The 24,075-nt window shown below is 39.5% G+C and overlaps 2 protein-coding genes and 1 pseudogene across 4 annotated transcripts in view; 2 read left to right on the top strand and 1 right to left on the bottom strand.

The window, feature by feature from the left end:
• Positions 1–6,571, top strand: part of GMNN (geminin DNA replication inhibitor) — a 41,620-nt gene extending 35,049 nt beyond the window's left edge. For all 3 annotated transcript variants that reach the window (XM_021667644.2, XM_012458527.2, XM_012458528.3), the window contains exons 3-7: positions 318–395; positions 1,948–2,092; positions 4,673–4,755; positions 5,030–5,140; positions 6,158–6,571. In XM_021667644.2, coding sequence (XP_021523319.1) covers positions 318–395; positions 1,948–2,092; positions 4,673–4,755; positions 5,030–5,140; positions 6,158–6,319 — 579 coding nt within the window. In that variant the 3' untranslated portion in view covers positions 6,320–6,571. The remainder of the gene's footprint in view (positions 1–317; positions 396–1,947; positions 2,093–4,672; positions 4,756–5,029; positions 5,141–6,157) is intronic.
• Positions 6,572–6,670: 99 nt separating this feature from the next.
• LOC105721468 (actin-related protein 6-like) lies at positions 6,671–9,065 on the top strand (annotated as a pseudogene).
• A 9,290-nt stretch (positions 9,066–18,355) lies between these two features.
• ARMH2 (armadillo like helical domain containing 2) lies at positions 18,356–22,215 on the bottom strand. The gene is made up of 2 exons (XM_012458512.3): positions 21,924–22,215; positions 18,356–18,846 (listed from the first exon to the last, which is right to left on the bottom strand). The coding sequence occupies exons 1-2, from the start codon at positions 22,186–22,188 to the stop codon at positions 18,419–18,421; spliced, it is 693 nt and encodes a 230-aa protein (XP_012313935.2). The 5' UTR covers positions 22,189–22,215; the 3' UTR covers positions 18,356–18,418.
• Between the last annotated feature and the right edge of the window lie 1,860 nt (positions 22,216–24,075).

Raw genomic sequence — 24,075 nt, forward strand, 5'->3', positions numbered from 1 at the left:
GAGAAGTTACTTGTATTTGTGTCTAGTTTGGGTAATATGATTCATTGTTAAGGATTCTTTAAAGTTTATTATAATTTTTGGAAATAACAAGTTTGCCAGTTGATTAAACCAGTGTCTTGTTCATAGGTAACCTTACAAAATTATATAGCAGACCAAATGTTTGTGTTCTTACTGTTTCTTCCCCGCCCCAAATTATAGAAGGATTAAGAGTAACACTATATAGAAACTCAGTAATCTACATAACCATATAGCAATGCAGTAACTAAATAACCATATTGCAACTCAGTAACCAGATAATGAATTATCTTAACTTTCAGAATAGTTCTGTCCCAAGAAGAACTCTGAAGATGATTCAGCCTTCAGCATCTGGATCTCTTGTTGGAAGAGAAAATGAGGTATGTGCTATATGGCTAAAATGGGGTACTGGTGATACAATGTTTGCATAAAAGCATTTCTACTATTTTGTTGTTCAGAAACACATAAATTGTTGGAATTTGGAAATAATTTGGAAATAACAATTATATATTCCCCAAATAAGTGATTTAAAAAAAAAAAATTGTTCAATTTAAGAAGCTCACTGGACGCGGCACGGTGGCTCACGCCTATAATCCAAGCACTCTGGGAGGCTGAGGCGGGCAGATCACGTGAGGTCAGGAGTTTGAGACCAGCATGTCCAACATGGTGAAACCCCGCCTCTACTAAAAATACAAAATTAGCCAGGCATGGTGGTGTATGCCTGTAATCCCAGCTACTTGGGAGGCTGAGACAGGAGAATCACTTGAACCCAGGAGGCAGAGTTTGCCATGAGCAGAGATTGCACCACTACACTCCACCCTGTAGCCTGGACAACAAAGCAAGACTCTGTCTCAAAAAAAAAAATTTTAAATTGCAATAAATACCTGTAGTACTGGAATGATGGAGTAAATTATGAATGCTTTTATAGAAGTAATGTTTGGTAATTTTAGAATAAAGTATTAGATTCTTTTACCCATGTGTGTAAAACAATGACATCATGGATAAGCATTTTTAGACTTTGGCAGAATGAAAATGTTACCTTTCTGTGATACTGAATTTAAATACAACATTTAAACACAATAAAAATAACTTTAGGCCAGCCATGGTGACTGATGCCTATAATCCCAGCACTTTGGGAGATTGTGGTGGGTGGATCGCTTGAGCTGAGGAGTTTGAGACCAGTCTGGGCAACATGGCAAAACCCCATTTTACATAAAATGCAAAAATTAGGTGTGGTGGCACATGCCTGTAGTCCCAGTTACTTGGGGGTCTGAAGCAGGAGAATTGCTTTAGCCTAGGAGGTCGAGGCTGTAGTGAGCCACATTTGCACCACTGAGCAACAGCCCGTGTGACAAAGTGAGACCTGTCTCAAAATGATAGTAGTAATTTCATGGCTGGGCACGGTGGCTCACAGCTGTAATTTCAACACTTTGGGAGGCTGAGGTCGGTGGATCACTTGAGATCAGGAATTCAAGACCAACCTGGCCAACATGGTAAAACCCCGTGTCTACTAAGTACAAAAAAATTGGCACACACCTGTAATCTCAGCTACTAGGGAGGATGGGACAGGAGAATCACTTACATCTAGGAGGTGGAGGTTGCAGTGAGCCGAGATCACACCACTGCACTCCACCCTGGGCGACAGAGTGAGACTCTGTCTCAATAAAAATAAAAATTAAAAAATTTTAAAAATAATAAATAATTTCAGCTAAGCTGTAGACCATAGTCTAATCCAAAATAGTTGTTGCAAATAAAATTCCTAAAATGTTAGTATGCATTTTGGTAGAATTTTTAATTGTATAACTTTTTTAAAGATTCAGAGATACAAAAAAGATAAGATATGCATTTTCTTTTTTAAATACATAAATGAAAAACCACCTAGTTTCTTGTTAATTAAATCAAAGTAAATACAGTTAAGTGTTTTCGTTACAGTTGTCCACAGGCTTGTCCAAAAAGAAACATCGGAATGATCAGTTAACATCTGCAACTTCCAGCCCTGGGGTTATTGTCCCAGAATCTAGTGAAAATAAAAATCTTGGAGGAGTCACCCAGGAGTCATTTGATCTTATGATTAAAGGTATGAAAAAATAGATAACTTTTGTATTACAGTTTTAAATTATGATATAAGGAAAAATTTGTTAATACTGTTATGAATTCTGCTGATTTCCTTAATCTAGGGATACTATTAGATATAAACATACTTGTATGTTTTCAATGATTTAGAATTTTTTATGATTGTAAATATAATGACACTGCAAATGTTTTTGTGTGTGACGATTTGTTTGACAAGATCCATGTGGGGTTGAAATGTTAAGGAAAAGGAGGCCTGGTGTAGTGGCTCATGTCGGTAATCCCAGTACGCTGTGAGGCTGAGGCAAGAGGTTGGCTTGAGTCTAGAAGTTTGAGGCTAGCCTAGACAATACAGTGAGATGCTATCTGTGAAAAAATTAGCTGAGCATGGTGGTTTGTGCTTGTATTCTTAGCTACTCAGGAGGCTGAGTCAGGAGGCTCATATGAGCCTAGGAGTTTGCTGCCACAATGAGCTATGATAGCGCCACTGCATTCCAGCCTGGGTGACAGGTCAAGATCCATTCTTTGAAGAAAAAAAAAGTTGGGGGGAAAGGATAGTTACTAATATGACAGCTCTGATATTGGATTGCCTTGTAAGGGGTTTATAAGACTTGGAAATAGGCTTTTTAGAAGAAAAATATTTAGAGAATGAGTTTGAGGTATGAAAGGAATTTGAATATTCCAGGAGAGTGTGGCATAAAGAAACCAATAAAAGTATGGATGAATAGGCTGGAAAAGTGGCTCATGCCTATAATCTCAGCACTATGGGAGGCCGAGGCTGGTAGATCATGAGGTCAAGAGATTGAGACCATCTTGGCCAACATGGTAAAACCTCATCTCTACTAAAAAATACACAAATTAGCTGGGCATGGTGGTGCATGCGTGTAGTCCCAGCTACTTGGGAAGCTGAGGCAGGAGAATTGCTTGAACCCGGGAGGCGGAGGTTGCAGTGAGCCGAGATCAGCCACTGCTCTCCAGCCTGGCGACAGAGCGAGACTCTATCTCAAAAAAAAAAAACAAAAAAAAAAACCTGTAGATTAAAGAGCAGGATTTGTGACACTTATATCTTGATTAGGTTAAAATTAAATCACGGATTGGTTAAAATAAACTGCTAAAGTTAAATATCAGAACAAATAACGATATATCTTATTGCTAATATAACCACAGGTGAAAAACATTATCCATGTAACCCTCAGTGGGATATAGGTAAGAATTGAAAGAACTGCAAAGAAATCCCGAACTTTGTTACATTTGTTGTTTGAACTTTATTATATTTGTTGGCAGTGGTATTGGTGTAATTTAAAAAAAAAAAAAGTTACATTTTAGGATTGAACAAGTGAGTAACATGTTGGTGCTGTTGGGAGCCAGGTTCATAATGTGGTAAATGGAAGTACAAATATGGAATGGGAGAAGGAAAGGAAGAATTGGGGATATCAGTATAAACTCAAGATTTTTTACGAGTATTACATTTCCTAGCACTGCCCCTAAATAAGTAGAAACAAACTACACTTCTATAGCAAGGAGCACACCCTGTATCCAGTTCTTGGTTTGTAAACACTGTTTTTCACTAAAGTTCCTTGGAGAAATTGCTGATTCCAGGTCAGGGGCAGGGAAACTTTAGGTGATCATGGATTATCTTGTGACAGAAAATAAGTAAGTACTCAAAAATGGGTGGACATGTTGAAACAACACACATCATCTTGGAAGGTTTCTCACGGACTGCAGTTGAAAAAATTTGAGCATCAAAATGAATAATGCCAAGAATGGATTATAATACATTGAGGAAAAAAGGACATATGAGTCCATACTGATAAATTTTCTTTTAAATTGGGGTAGGAAAAGTTTTTATTTACAGAATAATGCTAACTAGTACATGTAGAAGGAATTTCATAAGTGAAAAATCGGTTTTCCATCCACCGTAGAAGTAATAGATACAAGCCAGAAATGTCAATCATCAGTGGAATTAAACTTAAAAAGTAAAAAGTTGTTGGAGGACAGCATATTGACACGGTCTCAAATATTTTACTCTACAGATCATTAGTTAATTACTAAGGGAAAAACTTATCTTTATAAGGCAGAAGTCTGGTGGATAGCATTTTAACCAAATGATCAAATTTAACATCTCCAGTATCATGACAAGTTGGCGTGTGCTTCTTGATGGTACACCGAGGATACAACATACTTATATGGTATTCCTGCCAAAAATGTTTAGTTTGAATCTGATCATGGAGACAAATAAAAACTTAAGGACAGTGTACAAAATAATTGATCTGTACTTTGTAAAAATGTCAACATTAAATAAAAAGACACAACCTCACAAAAAATGTGTTACAGAAATCTTTAATAATCTACTTGGAAAATATATAGGTATTGTACCTTTGTTGTAATTCTTCTGAAGGATTGAAATCTTTGAAATGTTGGGGAAAATAGAATAATATTGGTTTTATTTTCTAACTTTAATCTTTTGAAATGAATATTACTAAACAATATGGGGGTACTAAGATTGGAAATTTTTTTGAAACAGGAGAAATTACTGGGTTTTGACAGTAATGATTTTTTTAAAGTTATATGTAAAACATTATTTTAGAAAATCCGTCTTCTCAATATTGGAAAGAAGTGGCAGAAAAACGGAGGAAGGCGCTGTATGAAGCACTTAAGGAAAATGAAAAAGTATGTATTGAGTATAATTCATATCTTTTTTTAAATTCCAGGATTGTTTTACTCTTGCTGCTTAGCATATTAGAGCAACATGAACTAGCTTTAATACTGGCTTAAGAAAAGTTTAAGTAAAAAGGCAGCTCTTGATGGAGTTATTATACAAAATGAATCCTGTTGAGAGTTAGATCTATGCTGCATGTCCTCCACGTTATATACTTGTAGGCCTGCCGTTTGATTTATAGCATAGCAAATCTATAGAATACTGAACTTTATTTATGTAATATAGCTTCATAAAGAAATTGAACAAAAGGACAATGAAATCGCCCGCCTGAAAAAGGAGAATAAAGAGTTGGCAGAAGTAGCAGAACATGTACAGTATATGGCAGAGCTAATAGAGGTAGGTAATGTAACAGTTACCTGGTTCACATTTACGTGTTTTTCTGTAAAGTTGAGATAGTATAGTGTGATCACTTTGAAGGGTTTGGGCTCTGGAATCAGATTTCCTGGATTTGAGACTTAATTTTCTTCCTGGCACCATTAAGTTTGCTGGGTAGAGTGGGTTTATCCTGTCAGGGCTTCATTTTCCTCATTTATAAAGTGAGAGTAATGGTGACTGCTTTACAGGCTTGTTATGAGAATTAAATGAGCTATAATAGATGGACAGTTGCAAGGAGTACTTGCAGAGAATAAAAGTTCATTAAAAGCAATTAACTTATGCCTGGAAAATATAGAAAATTATTTAATAGTTGACACATTTTTAGGTAGTTTTAATGCCAGCTTGATATGACTGTCATTTATAAAATTGCTAATTTGTCCGCTAAATAAGTTTGGTGGTTTTATCTGACTAAAGAATTTTGTAAGTGGCTAATGTGTTTGTAAGAATTAGCCTGATGAGTGTTGTTTTACCAGATTTGCCCTTAAAAAGGTTTTAAGATTTATTTTTTCATGTTTGCAAAAAGTTTGTCTTGCTGATAGGAAGAAAGTATTTCAAATCAAAACTTTTCACATAGCTGAATTGTTACCTTACATTTGAGATCCATGATAGAATTCATGTTTGAAATTTTCATTTGGAAATAGTGTAGTAGCTCTCTTAACTGCCTTAAAAGTATTGGCCTACAGCTGACTGGAAATGTAGAACACCTAGTTGTCCCTGCAGCTGCTTGGGGAAGTAACTATTTTAAATTATACTCTGAAATCATTTCAGTGCTTTAAAAAAAAAAAAAAGGCCAATTATTAAACACTTTGACTTTGCTGACTGTGATCTAGCATGGTAGAGACTTTGATATAACACTGTTTATAAATGAATTTATTTAGGGGCAAAATGAAAAAAATCTCATTACAGCTATATCAGTATGCTGACCAACTTAGGTTTTAACATTTTTACAATAAATTATATTGGTTTATTCTTTAAAAGAGACTGAATGGTGAACCTCTGGATAACTTGGAATCACTGGATAGTCAGGAATTTGATTCTAAAGAAGAAACTGGTGAGGATTCTGAAGTGGAAGACTCAGAAATTGGCACTTGTGCTGAAGGAATTGTATCTTCCTTTACAGATGCAAAGCCGTGTATATGAAATGCATTAATATTTGACTGTTAGAGAATTTTACTGCCAAAGTTTACCTCCACTAGTTCTTTGTAGCAGAGTACATAACTACCTAATGCCAACTCTGGAATCAAGCTTCCTTGTTTGAATCCTGGGACCCTATTGTATTAAAGTACAAATACTATGTATTTTTAATCTACGATGCTTTATATAAATAGGATTTTCTCAGTTGTTAGACATGACTTATGCATATGACTAAATAAACTTCAAACTCCTATTGAACATTGTGTACAACTTAGAATAATACAAGGAGTCTGTGTAGAAAATTTGTCTATTTCTATGCTTTTATGTTGTTCTCTTTCTATTCAGTTGCTAACCACCTTGGAGGAAACAAGGAGAAAATGAACTTAACAGTATTTAGACTGAGTTAGCTGAGGCTTTAACTCCCAAACTTGGTTGTACCTCAAGCTCACTGTAGGCACTGTTGGTAATAACAAGTAGTTTTTGGAATGGAGCATGAGAATCTGTTTTCCAAAAGCTTTTCAAGTGAATGTGATTAGCCAGCGTGAGGCTCAACTGGCTGGCAGGATCAGACTCTTCTTGGAAGCTTAAAATGATGGGTGATGGTGATAATCCTAGAGAAACAAAGTGGAGAATGGGTAAAAGTTCAATGGAAAAAAAAAACAGTAATAGCTGAAAATTACAGAACTTTAAGTCACTACAGGAAGTTAGTGGCAATTAACGTTAGTGTGGCTCTGTTTGTTTCAAGTGTGGGTCACTAGCCTAAAGATAAAATAAAAAATAGGTAACTTAATTTTAAAAAAGAAATTGAAGAATATTCTGGATTGGAGCAAGAGGAGAATCAGCTGAGAGGCCTTTGGAATACTTAAGAAAGAACACAGATAAGTAGAATAGGATGACTTGGCAAATAGTATTTCTGTAATATGCCAGGATTTGATGGTGAGGAGCAAAAGGAGGAAATTGAAGGGAATTTAAAAACTAATGTAGGAGCAGAGGGGTTGGAAAGGGAAAACAGTGGCGGCTGCGGTGTGGTTGGTTCTGAGATGACGACCTTAGTGCTGGATAACGGAGCTTACAACACCAAAATTGGTTACAGCCATGAAAATGTGTTGGTTATTCCTAACTGTCAGTTCCGGTCAAAAACAGTACGCCTTAAAACTTTTACTGCGAACCAGACAGATGAAATGAAAGATCCTTCTGGACTCTTCTACATCCTTCCTTTTCAAAAGGGCTTCTTGGTGAATTGGGATGTTCAAAGACAAGTTTGGGATTACCTTTTTGGAAAAGAAATGTATCAGGTAACATCAGAGTTGATATTTTAGATACTAATGTTATTATCACTGAACCATACTTCAAGAATCAATGAATGAAATTCTATTTGAAGAATACCATTTCCAAGCAGTATTAAAAGTAAATGCTGGGGCTCTCAGTGCACATAGATATTTCCAAGGTAATCCTTATGAATTATGCTGTATCATTGTTGGTAGTGGATATTCCTTTACACATAGCTCCTTATTGTAGAAGCAAAAAGAAAAAAGAAGCAGTTATTCGGCAGCTACATGGTATGGATGAAACACGTGTGATTAATCAAGTGAAAGAAGATGTATACTATGTGTCTCAGGATTTTTGATAGAGACATGGATATTGCAAAATCGAAAGGAGAAGAAAATACAGTAATGATAGACTATGTCTTGCCTGACTTCAGTACAATTAAAAAGGGCTTCTGTAAGCCAAGGGAAGAGATGGTGTTGAGTGGAAAACATAAATTTGGGGAACAAATTCTTCATCTGGCCAATGAGAGATTTGCTGTTCCAGAAATACTCTAATCCTTCTGATATAGGCATTCAAGAAATGGGAATTCCAGAAGCTATTGTCTATTTAATTCAGAATCTACCTGAAGAAATGCAGCTGAATTTTTTTAAGAATATTGTCTTGACAGGAGGAAACTCCCTTTTCCCAGGATTTAGGGATCGGGTTTACTCAGAAGTTTGATGTCTTACTCCAACAGATTATGATGTTTCTGTTGTGCTGCCTGAAAACCCTATTACTTATGTTTGGGAAGGTGGAAAATTGATAATCAGAGAATGATGATTTTGAAGATATGGTGGTAATGAGAAGATGATGAAGAAAATGGACATAGCATCTGTGAAGAGAAATTTGATATTTAAGCAACATTTTTGAATGAAAATCTTGTCTAGTTGTGACCATAATGTTTAATTTCTAAGTTTCTTTTAAAAGAGGTTAAGGAACTGTTACTTTTCATCCTAAGAAAAAGGCTTCAATTTATGTAAATACTTTGATCCATTGCTAATTTTCAAAGGCTTCTTAGGTTATTACAGTAAACCGTAACTCAGTCCACATTTTCATTTAGGAGCTAGCCTACTATAACAATGCTTATGCTGTTTCCAAGGGTATGTATTATTTTTCATTAAAACCAGAAAGGATGAATTCATTTTAATTCTTCAGAGCTGAAAGCACAAATTTAACTGCCTCACTGGTATTTCCTTAGAAGGTAGTTTTGTGTGATTGTGACTAAAGTACTTTATTTAAAAATTGTCGGGCTGGGCATGGTGGCTCGCGCCTGTAATCCCAGCACTTTGGGAGGCAGAGGCGGGTGGATCACGAGGTCAAGAGATCGAGACCATCCTGGTCAACATGGTGAAACCCCGTCTCTACTAAAAATACAATAAATTAGTTGGGCATGGTGGCATGTGCCTGTAATCCCAGCTACTCGGGAGGCTGAGGCAGGAGAATTGCCTGAACCCAGGAGGTGGAGGTTGCGGTGAGCCGCGATCGCGCCATTGCACTCCAGCCTGGGTAACAAGGGCGAAACTCCGTCTCAAAAAAAAATAAAAACAATAAAAAATAAATAAAAATTGTCATCCTTATTTATGCATTCTAAAGTTGGAAAGACTGATCTTATAGGTATGTAATGTTTATTTTGTACCTAGAGCACATTTAAAAGAGTGGAGACTAATAAAGTTTTCTTGGTTAAAAAAAAAAAAAACTAATGTAGTTGCTAAAACCATAAAACTTCTAGAAGTATATATAGGAAAGTTCTTAGTGACTTTGGGTTTGGCAAAGAGTTCTCAAATAGGATGCCCAAAAAAGCATAAACTTCGTAAATTTTGAAAACCTTTCGAAAGACAAATGAAAAGGTAAGAGCAGACGGGGAACATACTTTCAGAACGTAGCCAATAAAGGATTTGTATCTGTAAAGAACTCTTACAACTCAATACTAGATGACTTAATTTTTTAAATGGGGAAAGATTTGCACACTTCATCAAAGGATATATATGAGATGGCAAGTAAGTGCATGCTCAACGTTATAGTTATTAAGGAAGTGCAAATTAAATGACAACCAGATACTGCTATATACCTATCAGAATTGTTTTAATTTGGAAAAATGGAAACAACTATATTGAGTGTTAAGGATGTGAAGCATCTGAAACCCTCCTGCAATGGTGGTGGCAATGTTAAATGCAACAACTGCTGTAGAGAAATTGAACGATTCTTTAGAAGTTACACACACATGTTTTATATGACTCAGCCATTCCACCCCTGAGTATTTACCCAAGAGAAACAAAAGCATATGTCCACATGAAGACTGATTCATACATTTTCATAGCTTTATTTGTAATAGCCAAAATATCCATTGGTAACTGAGTGGATAAATTATGGTAGAACCATTTAATGGAATACTATAGTGATAAAAAAAGGTACAGAAAATGGATGAATCTCAATGTGTGAAAGAAGCCAGGTCCATACATACTGTATGCTTTCATTTATTTAAAATTACAAAACTACAAAGTATAATGAGGAGATTAGTAGTTGCCTAGGGGTCATGTAGGGGGTGATTGGGGGATGTATTTTAAGCTTCTAGACTGGGAACTGATGCTAGTGATGGAGAATTTGTAGGAATTTCCTGCGAAAGATGAGTCTCATTTTTAGTTAGGTATCAAATATTAAGTATAACAACTGGGTGTGATAGCTTACACCTGTAATCCTGCACTTTGGGAGGCTGAGGTAGGCAGATCACTTGAGGCCGTGAATTTGAGACCAGCCTGGCTGACATGGCAAAACACTGTCTACTAAAAATACAAAGATTAGCTGGACGTGATGGCACACACCTGTAGTCCCAGGTCTTCAGGAGGCTGAGGCACAAGAATCGCTTGAATCTGGGAGGCAGAGGTTGCAGTGAGCCTAGACTGCGCCACTGCCCTCCAGCCTGCGTGACAGAGTGAGGCTCTGTCTCAAAAAGAAAAAAAACCATGTCAATGAAAAGGCCTTGGAGAAGGGGTCAGGGAGTTAATCAAGCCTGGCCAGTTAGAACAAGTTCTTTGAAGTTGATTTAATGAGATGCAATCGAACTTCCTTAAGGAAATGGCAAGTGGATGAGAATCAGTTGGACAAACAGTATGCGTGAAGCCTGGATTAGACAACTAATTTGTCAGTATGTTTTACAAGGCTAGCATAACACATCAAGATATTGAGGATGGACCAGCCTGGCGCAGTGGCTCATGCCTGTAATTTCAGCACTTTTGGAGGCCACGGCGGGTGGATCACCTGAGGTCAGGAGTTCAGGACCAGCCTGACCAACATGGTGAAACCCTGTCTCTACTAAAAATATAAAATTAGCTAGGCGTGGTGGTGTGTGCCTATAATCCCAGCTACTTGGGAAGCTGAGGCAGGAGAATCACTTGAATCCAGGAGATAGAGGTTGCAGTGAGCCTAGATTGCACCTTTGCACTCCAGACTGGGGAACAACAGTGAAACCTTGTCTCAAAAAAAAAAAAAAAGATGATGAGGATGGACCGTAATGTTGGAGTGGGGTAATGTACAGCCCTCTTAATACCAATTGAAAACTCAAATAAAATGGCAAGTATACTCTGCTAAAAGATAAAATGATGACCAAGCCGGGGTTTATCTCAGGAATGCCAGACTGCTAAAATATTAGTAAACATGAGGTTCTTTATATTAAAGGGGAAAAAGCATATCATCTTAGATGGTGAAACAGCGTTGACAAAATTCAACACGCTTTCTGGTAAAAACCCTTGGTAAGCTAGGGAAAGAAGATTTTAACCTGAAAGAAGCTGTGCTACCCATGCTTAACATAATGTGTAACGGTGAAGCTTTGGAATTTGTTTCAAGGTGAAGAGCTAGAAAAGGATGGACCCCAAATACTTTCAATTCTTTTGGAGGTTGATGAAATAAGACCAAATAAAGGGTAATTCTGGGAAAGGAAAGAGAAAAGCAAATCCAAGAGCAGCTAGAAATGAATTTTTTTTTTTTTTGAGATGGAGTTTCGCTCTTGTTACCCAGGCTGGAGTGCAATGGCGCAATCTTGGCTCACCGCAACCTCCGCCTCCTGGGTTCAGGCAATTCTCCTGCCTTAGCCTCCCGAGTAGCTGGGATTACAGGCACGCGGGTAGGATATCTCATCCAAATAAACTGAAGTGTTATTAGAAAGAATAAATTCTACTGAGCCAAAAAGCAACAGACGTCCTCCACACTGCCTTAGGGCCCTTGTATTTTTGGTTTGTTTAGAAAACTTCCTTGCCTATCCCATACCCTTCAAGATGTTTCAGTTGACTTTTAGGTTGTAACTAATTAGGTTGTTAGGTCAACCAAGAAGGATAGGAATTGGTGTATACCTATCTGAGCTCCTTGGGACCTCAAGTCTGAACCTTGTATCTTACCCCCTTCAATTTAAAGGTGTTCCAGAGACCAAAAAGGAATTTGTATAGAACATATTATTAGACTACCTTATAAGCTAATCTGTAGATAAAATGTTAACCAAAATTTCTCTAAACACTGTCACAGAGAGGCCTTCAGCAATTTCTGGTTAAATATGTTAATTGAACAGAGCCATCTAATTTCTGTCTTTCCCAAACCTTATTAAAATGACAGTAAGCTGTAAAAAACATAATCCCACTCTGTCAAAAGCCAGAGTCAGCAGAAGGTGGGCAAAAGTGACAATGCAGGGAACAGAATGAAACAAAAGCAAAAGATGCAAGTATGGCTAAGCAATTCCATTTCTAGAAACTTACCCAACAGGTATACTCACACGTAGGAGATGACACATATTTAAGGTTACTAATTACAACTTTGAACTATCAAAATATTGGAAATAACCTAAATGTTCATCAGTGTAGGACTGGTTATATAAACTACAGTTCACTCTTGAACAAGGCAGGCATTAGGGAAGCTAACATCTATACAGTTGAAAATCCACATAGAAATTTTCCTTTTTTCTTTGGCAATCTTCTGCTTTTAAAATTTAGATAATTTTTTTTTCTTTTCACGAGGTAGAGTCTGGCTCTTTTGCCCAGGCTGGCGTGCATTGGCGCAATCTTAGATCTTTGCAACCTCCACCTCCCGGGTTCAGTGAATTCTCCTGCCTCAGCCTCTTGAGTAGCTGGGATTACAGGTACACACCACCATGTCCGGCTAATTTTTATATTTTTAGTAAAGACAGGGTTTCATCATGTTGGCCAGGCTGATCTCACACTCCTGGACTTAGGTGATCCGCCTACCTTGGCCTCCCACAGTGCTGGGATTACAGGCCTAAGGCACTACACCTGGCCCAGATAAATTTTCTTTTTTGAAATTATTTGAGACAGGGTCTCACTCTGTCACCTGGAGTGCAGTGGCACGATTTAGTTTCACTACAACCTCTGCCTTCTAGGCGCAAGCAATCCTCCTGCCTCAGCCTCTCAAGTAGCTGGGACTAATTTTGTTTATTTTTTGTAGAGCTATCTTACTATGTTGCCCAGGCTGGTCTTGAATTCCTAGATTCCAGTAATCCTCCCATCTAGGTCTCCCAAAGTGCTGGAATTACAGATGAGCCCCACCCCACCCGGCTGAAATTTTTTTTTTTATTTGAGACAAGGCCTTATGTTTTTCAGACTGGGCTCAAGTGATACTCCTGCTTCAGTCTTACAGGTAGCTGAGATTACAGGCACGCCACTATGCTTATCCTTACATATAATTTTTTACTCTCTCAAAACTTAATTGTTAGCCTAATGTTGACTGGAAGCCTTGCTGATAATATAAGCAGTTGGTTAACATACATTTTATATGTTGTATATATTACACACTGTGTTCTTACAATAAAGTAAGGTAGAGAAAAGAATGTTATTAAGCTGATCATAAAGAAGAGAAAATATTTTTTACTGTGCATTAAGCAGAAGTGGTTCATCATAAGGGTCTTTCATCATCTTCACATTGAAGTAGGCTGAAGCGGTGGAGGTCTTGCTGCCTCAGGGGTGGCAGAGGCAGAATGAAATCTCCATATAAATGGACCTGAGCGGTTCAAAACCATGCTGTTCAAGGGTCAGCTGTATAGTACAGTCATACAATGAGATACTCTGAAGCAGTAGAAAAGAAACTCTAAGATGTAGAATCAAGTCTGAAATAAATTATGTATGTATAAAATGCTATTATGTGTTAAAACAAGGATGAAGAAAGGGATATTTGTATATTTTCTTGCATATAGATAGAATACCCCTGGAAAGATACAGAAGAAGCTACTTCTTTTCTTTTTATCCGTACATGAATTTATACATTTTAATTGGTTGTGTATATGCTTATTTATTTATCCATTTTTGAGATGGAGTCTCACTCTGTCGCCTAGGCTGGAGCGCAGTGGCACAATCTTGGATCACTGCAACCTCTGCCTCCCGGGTTCAAACGATTCACCTGCCTCTTCCTCCCAAGTAGCTGGACTACAGGCACGTGCCACCACACCCAGCTAATTTCTGTATTTTTAGTGGAGATGGGGTTTCACCATGTTGGCCAGACCAATCTCTAACTCCTGACCTCATGATCCACCTGCCTCGGCTTCCCAGAGTGCTGGGAATACAGGCGTGAGTATATGTGCTTCTTTTCCATATCTAATGTTGTCTTCCTGGAGTAGGAAGCTCCAGTAGCTGCAACACTCTTGGTTTTAGTGGAGATGAGTGACTCACCTGATTGGTGACTTTGGGAAGAAAAAACCTCATGTGCTTGCCTCAGGTCTTCCCTTCTTCCTCTGGGGAGTGAGGGCTTGCACAGAGCACTGATGTTCTCAGCTGCTTCTCTTGGTTCAGGGACAGGCTGAAGTCAAATTATTAATCAAGTGAAGTATAAAGTCATCATTGAGCATGCAAACACGTAAGACATTTACTTCCTCTTCATTGTTTCTCAGGAAACTACTGAAAAATTTTCAAATTCAAACATTGGAATGGTCCAGGAAAAGGGAAGAGATGGTATACAGGATGCAGAGGCTTCAAGATGAGAAGGGTAATGGGGGGTCCTGGATGTTGAAGGAAACCCCTAAAATACTGTATTTGGTAGCTGTAGGGCAGGCCCAGATCGGAGCAAGAGGATGGTGAGGCTGGGGCTGACAGTTACCCAATGCATGATTGTATTGAGAGATGTTAGACATTTAGAGGAAAGTGTGAGAATAAAGCAATGATAGGTATTCAGAAAACTAAGCAAAAACCAAACTCCAGAGAAAACAGAATTGTACGAAGAAGGAAATGTAATCATACTATCCTGTATGACTTAGCCATGAAAAATATTGAATTAATCATATTGGGTTTTAAAATATTGATTTATTTATAATAGAGCTGGTCTTGCTATGTTGCCTAGGCTGGTCTCAAACTCTTGGCCTCAAGCAGTCCTCCTACCTCAGCTTCCCAAAGTGCTGCGATTACAGGTGTGAGCCGCTGTGCCCAGCTATCGTGTTTTTTAAATCAACAATTATGACATAATTAGATGGAGAAGAAGAGGAGAGCAGGTGGGGGTAGGCAAGAGGAGTGTTAGAGTGCCAGATTCCATCTGTCCTTTCCAGAGGAAGAACAAACATCCCCAAAATTGAAAAAAAAGGAATTAACAATGTATATCAATTATTTAGAAATATGGAGGTAAATGAATACTAGAAGAAACAATGGAAGGAATTCAGATGGTCAGCTCTGGGAGTGCAGATGAGGAGGGGGCTCAGGGACTGCTGTTCCTCACTAAAGGCCTGACGTTATTTGACTTTTTAAACTGTGGACCTGCATTCCTTTGATATAAGAACTTAATTTTAAAAGCATTGAAAGGCTGAATGTGGTGGCTGACACCTGTAATCCCAAAACTTTGGGAGGCCAAGACAGGAGGGAATGCTTCGGCCCGGGATTTTGAGATCAGCCTGGGCAAAATAGCAAACTCAATCTCTATTTTAAAATTGTATGTGTGTGTCAGGCCAGATGCAGTGGCTCATGCTTGTAATCCCCACACTTTGGGAGGCCGAGGTGGGCAGATCATGAGGTCAGGAGATTGACACTATCCTGGCCAACATGGTGAAACCCTGTCTCTACTAAAAATACAAAAAATTAGCCAGGTGTGGCACCTGCCTGTAGTCCCAACTGCTCAGGAGACTGAGGCAGGAGAATCACTTGAACCCGGGAGGTGGACATTGCAGTGAGCTGAGAACGTGCCATTGCACTCCAGGCTGGGCGATAGAGCAAGACTCTGTCTCAAAAACAAACAAAGTGTGTGTGTGTATACACTTTTCATATACATATGAAAAAGAAATTAGCAGGGCATAGTGGCTTGCACATGTAATTCTAGCTACATGAGGGGCTAAGGCAGGAGGATTGCTTGAGCCAAGGACTTCAAGGTTATGTATGATCTATGCCTCCAAATTTTCAGAGAGGCTGATTTGAGTAATAACAAAACTCTGATCTCCCATTTAGCCAGCTCTATGTGTATTAAACTCTCTATTGCAGTTCCCCTGTCTTGATAAAGTTCATAACTCAGTGGCATGAACTGTGATTGCACCACTGCATTCCAGCCTGGGTGACAGAGTAAGACGCTGTCTCAACTATCAATCAATCAGTCAAGTAATTCCTGACAGTAATTTAGTATCTAAATGGAACTTCTGATTTCTAACCCTTACTCTCCTCCTATCAACTGGATTCTAGTTGACAAACTCCACATTCCACACTTATAAAACCGCAAAGAATGGACATGTACAGTTGCTCGGCAGAACGTAGCCTTTTCTGTTTCTAAGATCTGAGAAAACTCCCCGAGTTCCTTCTCCAGGAAACCCCATCTAATGCTGTGATTAGCATCTTCCACAACATTCCTATCCCAAATACAAGTGAGGATCATGAATCTACATGACTTTTTTTTAATAGCCCCCTCTGTGCCTAACACTAAGGCACAGCTCAGTCAAAGCAAGTGTGTGAAAGATGAAAGTACTTAATTCAATGTTATGGTTGCAACCGAAGCTAGAGGCAGGTGCCAGCGTAGTCAGAGAAACAGGTACATATCCCTTAGGCACTTTTCTGCCAATGTTATTTTTTTCAAATAAAACTTTTGATGAGGTCGGTGAACACACATAGAATGCAGGTATTCTGTTGCAGATTATCTAATATATGAAACAGAATACAATTTTTTTATGAAAATCTAAGAGCCTACCTAACTTTAGGCTGGCTTTAGGCATCTGGACCCATGCATTCCATCTCCATCCAGACGTTTGTGCCAGTGGAGTTGCGGCTGCTGCCGTCTAGTGCTAATTCCCAGTCAGCCCTATGTGCAACCAGATCATGCTCTGATCGCCAGAGAACAATCTCAAAAGCACCACCACCAGAGGTTCTGTACTGAAATAGGGCCGAAAGGATTCGGGGGAGTCAACAGTGCCTGCTGCAGGAGGTGGCTATGGGTTGAGCTAGGATTTGGCTTTTCTGGGTGCCTTGGTTTAATGTCATCTAATAACTACCATAGTGCACCATTGCTCCTCACAGTTATATGCATGATGCATCTTCTGATGAATTTCCATTTTATAAATTTAAATTTTATGAGGTTTTTTTTTTACTTTTAATAATTTTTTTTTTTAACCACACAGAAGCACATGGTTAAATAAAAATTACCAGCATAGATTTTTTTCCCAATGGGAAATCAATTGTAAAATACATGTTTTTAAACAACTTAAAAAAGAGATGTATTAGAAAATAAGAGTTTTATGATTTAATGGTAGACATTGGGGCTAGACATTCTGACCTTTGTATAACAGGTGGCAAAAAATAATATTCCAGTTTTGTAATTTGACAACTATTCATGTAAGTGCCCCATGAGTTCTTCTTTTTCTTTACCGAAACAGAGCAGATTTATTGAGACGGGAACTGCAATTGAGAAAGATTTTAATACACATAGAGCTGGCTAAATGGGAGAACAGAGTTTTGCTATTACTCAAATCAGCCTCTCTGAAAATTTGGGGACTAGGGATTTTTAAGGATAGTTTCATGGAGGGGGCTAGGGAATGGGGAATGCCAATTGGTTCTGCTGGGGATGAACTCATAGGAGGCTGGAACTTGTCCTCTTGTGCTGAGTCACTTGCTGGTTGGGGACCGCAAGACCAGAAGAGCCAGCTTGGCAGTCTGGGTGGTGCCAGCTCATCCGTCAGAATGCAGGATCTGAAAAATATCTCAAATACTAATCTTAGGTTTTACAGTACTAATATTATCTGTAGGTGCAACTGGGGAGGTTAGGAATCTTGTGGTCTCTGGCTGCGTGACTCCTGAGCCATAATTTCTAATCTGTGGCCAATGTGTTAGTTTTACAGAGCCAGTCTGGTCCCTAAGCAAGAAAGGAGTTTGTTTCCGGGAAGGATCTAGGTAATCATCTTGGTTTCATAGTGAAACTGTGAACTAAATTCTTCCCAAAGTTAGTTTGGCCTATGCCCAGGAATGAACAAGGGCAGCTTGGAGGTTAGAAGCAAGATGGAGTCAGTGAGGTCAGCTTTCTTTCGCATTTTTCTCACTGTCCTCATTTCTGCAAAGGTGGTTTCATTCATATTCCCCATGGTATCTAACTGCGTGCTTTAACATCTTTGTTTCCTAATGGGAGAGAACACACTCATGAGCAAGCTCAATGGGCCCTGTCTACGAGGTGACTGTAAACAGCATTGCTTTTCTGAAGTTTGATTATTGCAGTTAAGTGTATGAAAATCTATACAGAACTCTTCAACTACAAAGGAAAACACTGAAAATTAAGATATCGATTTTTATTATTTATTTCAGTTTTCCGGGATAATACAATGGCACAGAGAGCTGCAACACATAACTGGGTTTGGAGAAACTAATTCTTGTGAAAACCAATTAGGTAATACAGCACCTGTGCAAAGTTCTCTGGCCATCCAGACCAATCCACACAAGCCATTGTTTCCAAACAATCTTTTAGATTCTTGTGGTCTTTAAGCTCCTTGATGTAAGACGAGTTGTTGCATGTCATGACAGAGAGAACGTAACAAGTCCAAAATTTAAGGAGGAGGAAGCTGTTTATTTCACTTTTGATAGAAGACTCAAAGCTGCCTTCCAGAAAACTAATGAGAATAGGAATAAATTGCAGACTTTTGGCGCTTTTCTGGCTGAGAGGGTTTAAGTAACACCAACATGCCACACTCTGGAGCAGCAGGATCTTTATTTTTGGTGCCAGCTCCTCATCTTGCAGCAAGTGAGCCACTTCTTTCATGTACTCAGCTGCAAATTTCCCGGCAGGTGGTCCTCCTGTAAAACAAGTATTTGCATTTCCAGAAGTATTTGCTGTATCTAGTAGCTAGTAACACTTTGGAATTCTCCTTTGTGTTCATATTCTTGTTGCCCTATAGAGGACACTTTGTATATTTTGAATTTTCCTTCCCATTTTGCTGCCATGAAGACCAGAAAGTGTATGTTGATAAGCAAGGAGTGATAGGAAAAGCATGGCAAGGTCGCTGCCTGCTGGTCTCCTCCCTGGTTCCTTTAAGCAAGCACCCAGGAATGAGTATTTCTTTTCTTTTTCTATTTTTTTTGGGGGGGGATGGGGGAAAGGGTCTCCCTCTGTCGCCCAGGCTGGAGTGCAGTGGCATGATCTCGGCTCACTACAACCTCCGCCTTCTGGGTTCAAGCGATTCTCCTGCCTCAGCCTCCCGAGTACCATGGACTACAGGCGTCCACCACCAAGCCCAACTAATTTTTATATTTTTAGGAGAGACGCAGTTTCACCACGTTGGCCAGGCTGGTCTTGAACTCCTGAACTTGTGATCCATCTGCCTCGGCCTCCTAAAGTGCTGGGATTACAGGCATGAGCCATCGCGCCCAGCCAATTGGGAGTGAGTATTTCCAGGTGAATAAAACCGGGCTGTGTTCGCTTAGCAAATCTCCTTCATGATCTCATTCTGGATTATCTGCCTTTAGTACTGGAAAAAAAAACCAGAAGGATCCCAGAGCATTAAAGCCAAGAGCAAATTGAGAGGCTGAGCAGCACAGCCAGGGACTGACCAGTGGGAGGGAGGTTTTCCTTAGTTTCTATCCATTGCTGTCCTATTCCCCTTACACATTTCTTGCCTCAACTATTTTGCAGCTATGAGACCAACACGACCTTACAAGATTTTTCTTGTTTAGCCACTGACCCAGTCTGGCCCTAGACTCTACTTTCACCATAGACCTGACCCCCTGTGCAAATCTCAAACTCCAACAAGGTACTAGCCAAGAAGACATTAGATGACTTTAGGTGGTGAGGAGTAGCTGACAAAGCTGGTCAGGTTTTTGCCAGTGGAGTTTTTTGTTTTTTGGGGTTTTTCTTGAGACAGGGTCTCACCCTGTTGTACAGGCTGGAATGCAGTGGCGCGATCTCGGCTCTTGCAACCTTCACCTCCTGGGTTCAAGCAGTTCCACTGCCTCAACCTCCCAAGTAGCTGGAATTACAGGCGCGTGTCACCACAGTTGGCTAATTTTTGTATTTTTAGAGATGAGGTTTCATCATGTTGGTCAGGCTGGTCAAGTGATCCACCCACCTCTGCCTCCCCAAGTGCTGAGATTACAGGCGTGAGCCACCGCGCCAGGAGCCACTGGAGTTTTGATCCCACTTGGATTTCTCTTACTTGTACTCCACAGTTCCATGGTCCTAAGAATGTTATATTCAACATTAAAGCTTTGCCTGAAGCCTAGGTAGAGGCCCTTTCCCTAGCTCCTACCAGAACAGCTAAGGCTAAATACCATCAGATTAAAGAATTCTGATCCCTTTATAATTAACTAGCTCTTCCCACAATTAGTGAAGATAGCTACACAGAGAACTCAGCCTGCCCCATGATGGGGGAGCCGTTTCCCCGCTCAGATGGCTGCATCTCCTAGCCTTCCTGTCTCCCTTCTAGCTGTCAGTGGTTCCCAGCCATTCTGGCAATAAGGAGTCCTTTTACTGTCTTCTTTCATGAAGTCCATTCTTTGAAAGATTTAGTCTATCAAACTACATCTAAGTAATTCATTTTCCCACTTAAAACTCAATCTAAGGAGCCAGGCATGGTGGCTCACACCTGTAGTCCTAGCACTATGGGAGGCTGAGGTGGGTGGATCACCTGAGGTCAGGAGTTTGATACCAGTCTGGCCAACATGGTGAAACCCCTTCTCTACTAAAAATACAAAAAATTAGCTGGGCATGGTGGTGGGCACCTGTAATCCCAGCTACTGGGAAGGCTGAGGCAGGAGAATCACTTGAAACCGGGAGGTGGAGGTTTTAGTGAGTCGAGATCAGGCCACTGCACTCAAGCCTGGGCAACAAGAGCGAAACTCCATCTCAAAAAAAATTAAAATTAAAATTAAAATTAATCAATCTAAGACTCTTAGAGCCACCAGCCAGAGCTTCTTATTAGGAGATGTGTTATTGAGGACAGGGACAGTCTATAAAATCTCATTACACATCCTAAAATTTATCAATTAGAAAAAAAATGGAGTGAGTTTGGACTTGATGATTATTAGAGCAATGTGTGTTCAAACGGTTACCACTTTATTTTCCACTTTACTTTCTAGCCAATTATATATTAATCATTGCCCCTATTGGCTTACCTAGCAGGTGTCTTAAGAGTAGTAAGTTTTTGGCTGGGTGCGGTGGCTCATGCCTGTAATCCCAGTACTTTGTGAGGGGAGGTGGGCAGATCATGAGCTCAGAAGTTCAAGACCAGCCTGGCCAACGTGGTGAAACCTTGTCTCTACTAAAAATACAAAAAATCAGCCAGCATGGTGGCGTGTGCCTGTAATCGCAGCTACTTGGGAGGCTAAGGCAAGAGAATTGCTTAAACCCAGGAGGCAGAGGTTGCAATAAGCTGAGATCGTGCCACAGCGCTCCAGCCTGGGCAACAGAGCAAGACTCTGTCTTGAGAAAAAAGAAAGAATATTAAGTTTTTCTTGATTTTTCTAAGATATTTACTGTACAATGCAAAAAATAAAAAGTAAAATATCAGGTAGTTTTATTCTGCATTGGAATTATATCGTAATCTGTCATAAGATTAGAAAAAAGAAATATCAAATCAGTGTAGTCTTCAATTTTTTAAATGTTAATGAGAACTTTGATAGGCATTTTAGTACTTACATATTTTAATTAATAAAAATGGGAAACATTTAACTAGTAGCTTATTTGATGGGCACATTCTTTTAAAACATGAGATCCTTGAGTAGAAAATAATTAGTAATATTTTTGGTGCAAAGACAAAATAATTTGATCCAGTGAAATGTTAGCAGAATTTTAAGATTACAGCTAATAAAAATTGCTAAACTACAGTATTATGAGTGTCAAGAAACACTCATTTTAGCACAGCTGGTTAGATCAGTACCTGTGAAGGCCAGCAGTCCAATTTTCTTGGCAGCTTGAGCTCTCTTCTCAATGGGTAGAGATTCATTCATCAACATTTGACCAAGTACAACAATTTTTTCTTTATGAAAATAAGTCTTAGCTGGAGGGATTTGTTTTTCCTTCTTCTTAACAAAAAAGCCCTTCACTGTGACACACCAGAAATACTGGAGGCGCTGACACAGCCTCGCAAAATACCCATACATCTTAACCCAAATTTGCGTACAAGAAAATCGGCTGTTAGCCATTGTGTAAAAAGGCCAGTGGTCCTTCAGGTACACCACTGGCAGTCACAGGAGTTCACAGTCAAGAACTCTGGAATGCATCACTTAGCAACACTGTAGAATGGAATATACAAACCAGGGGAAAGCAATATATTCCTAAATTCTTCAGCTTGTCATTGAAGGCCTTCTCCCACTTGGACTAAACCAATTTTACTTTCCCTTCTCTGGTGTGCAAAACCTCAACTTAAACTTGTTTCCCCTAATGCATATGAATCTCAGTACTGTCTTTGAACCTTTGCTCAGGCAGGGCAGATCTGGAATTTGCCCATTCTGGTCTGACTATTCCAACATGTACTTAGCTTCTTTCCACTGATCTTTCATAGTATTATTACCTCTTTTGCTTGTTTGCCACCCAAAGAGAGTTCTCTGCATCATAGGTTTATCTTGTTTTGCTGAGAAAATAGAAGCAATTAAAAGAGAACTTTTGTTACCAATTACTGCAAATAAAAAAAAAAAGGAAAGAGAACTTGCATAACTTAGCCACCCACCTATCTGTGTCTACGTACCCATAGACTCTGACTTTCCTCCGGTTACTATGGGTACCCTCTCTGTGCAGTAGATGTCAATCAGTTCATCTCACTGCACTCAAGGATATTGCTCTACAATTCTTCTCTTATCTTGGTAATTTTTCCATCTCAACTGGATCCTTTGCATTATCAACAAACACTCTCTTTTTTTTCTCATTGAAGAAAGAAAACTGGCTGGGCGCGGTGGCTCACGCCTGTAATCCCAGCACTTTGGGAGGCCGTCACGGGCGGATCACGAGGTCAAGAGATTGAGACTAATACCCCGTCTCTACTAAAAATACAAAAATTAGCCAGGCATGGTGGTGCGTGCCTGTAGTCCCAGCTACTTGGGAGGCTGAGCCAGGAGACTCCTTTGAACCCGGGAGGCAGAGGTTGCAGTGAGCCAAGATTACACCACTGCACTCCAGCCTGGCGACAGAACGAGACTCCGTCTCAAAACCAAAACGAAACAAAACAAACAAACAAAACCCAGTCCCTTGACTTGATATGCTTTTTCCCCCCGCAGCTACTGCACATCCACTTCCCCGCTCCCCTTTACAGCACAGCTCTTTAAAGAGTTGCTATACTCACCAGCTCCAGTCTTTCTCACTCTTGCTTGGATGAACTCCAGATAAGATTTCAACCCCATGACTCCACTGACATTGCCTGTCAGGGTCACTGATTACCTCTCTTCTGCTGAATTCAATTCTTTGACATTTGATACTCCTTTCTCTCTGACACACTTTTTTTCACCCAGCTTCTAAGATATCACATTCCTGATTTTTCTCCTCCTGGACTCATCATTTCTCTTTACTGATTCCCCTTCTTCTTTATGACCTCTAAATATTGGAGGGCCCCAATGCTCATCAGTCTTAGTATGTGTTCTTTTCTTCTTCTTCTTTTTTTTTTTCTTTTTGAGACAAGGTCTGTCTCTATCCCCCAGGCTGGAGTGCACTGCGTGATCTTGGCTCACTGTAGTCACGACCTCCTGGGCTTTGGTGATCCTTCCTCCTCAGCCTTCTGAGTGTGCACAGGTGCACACCACCATGCCCAGCTAATTTTTTGTAGAGATGGGGTTTTGCCATGTTGCCTAGGCTGGTCTTGAACAATCCACCCACCTTGGCCTCCTAAATGCTGGGTTTACAGATGTGAGCCACCGTGCCTGGCCCTTATCTGTACTTTCTAGATGAGATAAACCAGTTTATAGCTTTAACTATTATCCATATACTGAAGACTCCCAATTTTATATATATAATTTATATATATATATAAATTTTTTTGAGACCTGTTGCTCTGTTGCCTAGGCTAGAGTGCAGTGGCCCAATCACAGCTCATTGCAGCCTCA

This window comes from Aotus nancymaae, unplaced genomic scaffold, assembly GCF_030222135.1.
Source record: "Aotus nancymaae isolate 86718 unplaced genomic scaffold, 86718_ANA_hifiasm-v0.15.2.pri h1tg000051l, whole genome shotgun sequence".
NCBI classification, from domain to species: Eukaryota; Metazoa; Chordata; class Mammalia; order Primates; family Aotidae; genus Aotus; species Aotus nancymaae.